Consider the following 4,538-nt stretch of genomic DNA (forward strand, 5'->3'; position numbering starts at 1 on the left):
GCTTTTGATGAGTACTGTAACAAAAGTCAGTTTCTGGAGAACGAAGACACCAAGTTCAGTCTCTCTGACGACCAGCAGGATCGCTGGTTCTCAGACCTGTCAGATTCCTCCTTCGATTTCAAAGGGGAAGACAGCTGGGACTCCCCAGTGACAGACTACAGGGACATGAAGAGCGACTCTGTGGCCAGGCTGATCCTGGAGACGGTGAAGGAGGACAGCAAGGAGAAAAGGCGGGAGAGCAAGGCCCGGGAGAAGCGCGGTGACAGGGACATCTTCTCTCGGAAGAAGGACAGGGACAGCCTGGAGCGGCGGCGAGAGCATGTGGCCGACAGGCACAGGGTTGTCCCCAGCTTTCTCTGCGAGAAGGACAAACGGCGGCGTGAGTCCACAGAGGGCAGCCGGGACCGGAAGGAGCCCCCCGAGGCTGCTAAGGAGCGGAGAGATGGGCGTGTGAAGCCCGAGGAGGCGCACAGGGAGGACCTGAAGGAGTACGGCTGTGACTTTGGGAAGAGCCTGGAGCCCTGGGAGAGGCACCACCCAGGGAGGGAGAAGGAGAAGAAGGAGAAGCTGAAGCTGGAGAAGCACAAGGAGAAGTCTAGCGACAAGGACAAAAGCGAAAAACTCATCCTTGAGAAATGTCAGAGGGACAGAGAGTTTGATAAGTGTTTTAAAGAGAAAAAGGATGCCAAGGAAAAGCATAAAGACGTGCACAGCAAAGACAAGGAGAGGAAGGCGTCCCTTGATCAAGGCAGAGACAAACGGGAGAAGGCCTTCCCTGGAGTCCTCTCCGAGGACTTCTCCGAAAAAAAAGACGAGAAAAAGGGCAAGGAGAAAAGCTGGTATATTGCAGATATCTTCACAGATGAAAGTGAAGATGAAAAAGACGACTACACAGCAAGCGGATTCAAAATCGGGGAGGCGAGTGAGGGGCGGGGGGACGGCCCCCCCGAGAGAGAGGACGGGCGGGAGCTGCACCCCCCTGACCGGCACCGGAAACACTCAGCCGACAGGCAAGCCCATGCTGAGAAGCAGAAGGACAAAGAGATGAGGGAGAAGAAGAAGGAGAAGGGGGCCGCGGACGGGGGGAAGGACAGGAGGGAGAAGACCTTCGAGAAGCACAAGGAGAAGAAGGACAGGAAGGACCGCACATCTGTGGACTCTGTGCAGGACAAGAGGAGCAAGCAGAAGCCACCTGAGAAGGGGGAGAAAAGGCCCCCTGCGGAGGACAAGGCCAAGACCAGGCACCGGGAGAGGCCGGACCGCGAGCAGGGCCGCGAGAGGAAGGCCAGCAAGGGCGCCGAGGTGGAGAAGAGCCTGCTGGAACGGCTGGAGGAGGAGGCCCTGCAGGACTTCCGCGAGGACTCCAACGACAAGGCCAGTGAGGCATCCTCTGACGGCTTCCCCGACCGCGGCCAGGACCCCAGCCTCAGCGCCCTCCTGGACGTGTCCTTCCCGGAGCCCCCAGAGGAGCGGGTGCGGGAGAGGGAGCGGCACCGGCATGCCTCGTCCTCCTCCAAGAAGAGCCACGATCGAGAGCGGGGCAAGAAGGACAAGCTCGAGAAGAAGGACAAGAGCGACGACTACAAGGACGCAGGCAGCCGGAAGGACGCCAGCCAGTATGAGAAGGAGCTCCTGGACAGCGATGCTTATGGCGCCTCCTATGGCTCCAAGGCTGACGCAGAGGATGAGCTGGATAAAGCTCTCGAGTTGTTTTCTACCGAAAAGAAGGAGAAAAATGATCCCGAACGAGAGCCCCCCAAGAAGGTGGAGAAGGAGCTGCGGCCTTATGGCTCCAGCGCCCTCAGCCTCCTGAAGGAGAAGCGGCGGCGGGAGAAGCACCGCGAGCGGTGGCGGGAGGACAAGGAGCGGCACCGGCACCATCGCGAGGAGCCCAAGCCCCCGGCCAGGGACACCGCCCCCGGCGCCTTCCGAGACAAGGCCAAGGACGAGGGCGGGAAGCTCGGCGAGGCCAGGCTGAAGGAGAAGATCAAGGAGAATCCCGAGAAGGAGAAGGGTGACCCCACGAAGCTCAGCAACGGAAATGACAAGCTGCTCCCGACCAGAGACCCGGGCAAGAAAGACGTGCGGCCTCGGGAGAAGCTTCTGGGCGACGGGGACCTGATGATGACCAGCTTCGAGCGGATGCTGTCCCAGAAGGACCTGGAGATCGAGGAGCGGCACAAGCGGCACAAGGAGAGGATGAGGCAGATGGAGAAGCTGCGGCACCGCTCTGGGGACCCCAAGCTCAAGGAGAAGGCGCGGCCCGCAGAGGACGCACGCAAGAAGAGTCTGGACGGCCCGCCCAAGAAGCCGCCTGGGCCCGACCTCACCCCAAAGGACAGAAAACCTAAGGAGTCCGCTCCTCCTGCCCCCGCCACTGAGAACAAGCCCCACCCGGGACTAGCAGTGGACCCCCGGGACTGGCTGGCAGGACCCCACATGAAAGAGGTCTTGCCTGCATCCCCCAGGCCTGACCATGGCCGGCCCACTGGGGTCCCCACCCCCGCCTCGGTGGTGTCCTGCCCCAGCTACGAGGAGGCCATGCACACGCCCCGGACCCCGTCCTGCAGCGCCGACGACTACCCCGACCTCATGTTTGACTGCACGGACCCCCAGCCAATGTCCAGCACCTCTGCCAGCGCCTGCTCACCCTCTTTCTTTGACAGGTTCTCCGTGGCCACAAGTGGGACTTCAGAGACCCCAGGCCAGACACCAACGAGGCCACTGTGCACGAACCTTTACCGCTCGGTCTCTGTGGACGTCAGGAGGACCCCCGAGGAGGAGTTTGGCCTCGGGGACAAGCTGTTCAGACAGCAGAGCGTCCCTGCTGCACCCAGCTACGGCTCACCAGGGCAGCACCCCGAGGACAAGGCCCCTGGCCCTCCAGCACCCGCGGAGAAGTTCACCTGCCTGTCTCCAGGGTATTACTCCCCGGACTATGGCATGCCCTCCCCCAAAGTCGACGCCTTGCACTGCCCGCCTGCGGCCACAGTCAACCTCACCCCCTCCCCAGAGGGCGCCTTCGCTGGTTTACAAGCCAAGTCCCCCCCTTCACACAGAGATGAGCTTTTGGCCCCGTCCATGGAGGGGGCCCTCCCCCCCGACCTTGGTATTCCCCTGGATGCCACGGAGGACCAGCAGGCCACTGCAGCCATCATCCCCCCAGAGCCCAGCTTCCTGGAGCCCCTGGATGAGGGGCCCTTCAGCACGGTCATCACAGAGGAGCCGGTTGAATGGGTGCATCCTGCTGCTGCAGAGCAGGGCCTGCCCCCTGGCCTTATTGGGGGTGCTCCCGGTGACACGGCCGGTTGGCCTGTGGGGTCGGACCTCCTACTGAAGTCCCCACAGAGGTTCCCAGAGTCCCCGAAACATTTCTGCCCAGCCGAGTCGCTCCATCCTGAGCCCCCTTACCCGGGGTCCCCAGTCTCATACCCTCTGCCAGTCCCCGAGCCGGGACTGGAAGCTAAGGACAAGGCCGAGGGAGCAGTCCCAGCTGCAGTCTCTGCTTCCGAGGAGTCAGCCCCGTTCGCCCCTCCCTCCCGGCTGGAGTCCTTCTTCAGTAACTGCAAGTCCCTTCCGGACGCGCCCCCTGACGCACCCCCAGAGCCTGCGTGTGTGACGGCCGTGGCTCAGGTGGAGGCACTGGGGCCCCTGGAGAATAATTTCCTGGAAGGTGGTCACAACCTGTCGGCGCTCGGCCAGGTGGAGCCGGTGCCCTGGCCCGGTGCCTTCCCCGCTGCCGAGGACGACCTCGACCTGGGGCCTTTCTCACTGCCAGAGCTCCCTCTCCAGACCAAGGATGTTCCTGAGGTGGAAGCAGAGCCTGTGGAAGAGAGTCCTCTTGTTCCTCCAGAGAACACCCCCTTGGGGGCCCCTGTGCTCCCGGGCGGTGGGGAGGCTGCTGGGACAGCTGCTGACCAACAGCTGGTGTCGCCTCCTGACCAGGCGGCCGCCCGGCTCCCCACCGAAGCTGCACCAGAGCCCCCAGAGGAGCCAAAGCCAGCAGCGCTGCCTGAGGCCACGGCAGAGACGGGGTCCGGGCCAGACGGGAGAGCCCCTGAGGACTCCCACCCTGGCTCAGGGCTCACACCAGCCCTCTCGGAGCAGCGTCCACCAGGGAGTGGGGATGAGGAGGCTGAGGGCCAAGACCCCTCGGCCTCGCCCCACAGCACCCCTGATGCCCCCGTGGATGGCTCAGCTCAGACCCATGTGGCAGATGGGGCCGGCCCTCAGGACAGTGCCGGGCTCGAGGGGCCCCTGGACAGCGTCCAGCCTGAATCCACCGAACCAGAACCTAAAGTGACGGCTGAGGCCCCGAAGGCACCCAAAGTGGAGGAGATCCCTCAGCGCATGACCAGGACCCGTGCCCAGATGCTGGCCAACCAGCACAAGCAGAGCTCACCGCCCACCGAAAAGGAGCCCACGCCCACGCCCACCCCCAGGGCCAAGGGTCGCGGCTCTGAGGATGACGACCCCCAGGCCCAGCACCCACGCAAACGCCGCTTCCAGCGCTCCAGCCAGCAGCTGGCCCAGCAGAT

General features: G+C 63.4%; 1 protein-coding gene across 1 annotated transcript in view; it reads left to right on the plus strand.

Annotated features, from left to right (window-relative positions):
• The window catches only part of ANKRD11 (ankyrin repeat domain 11), a 73,555-nt gene that overhangs the window by 62,571 nt on the left and 6,446 nt on the right, over positions 1 to 4,538 (plus strand). Inside the window, exon 10 of the mRNA XM_010843990.1 lies at positions 1 to 4,538. This exon is cut by the window's left edge and continues 33 nt beyond it. Within this exon, the coding sequence (XP_010842292.1) occupies positions 1 to 4,538 (4,538 nt within the window).

Source organism: Bison bison, unplaced genomic scaffold, assembly GCF_000754665.1.
Source record: "Bison bison bison isolate TAMUID 2011002044 unplaced genomic scaffold, Bison_UMD1.0 scf7180017864192, whole genome shotgun sequence".
Taxonomy (NCBI): Eukaryota; Metazoa; Chordata; class Mammalia; order Artiodactyla; family Bovidae; genus Bison; species Bison bison.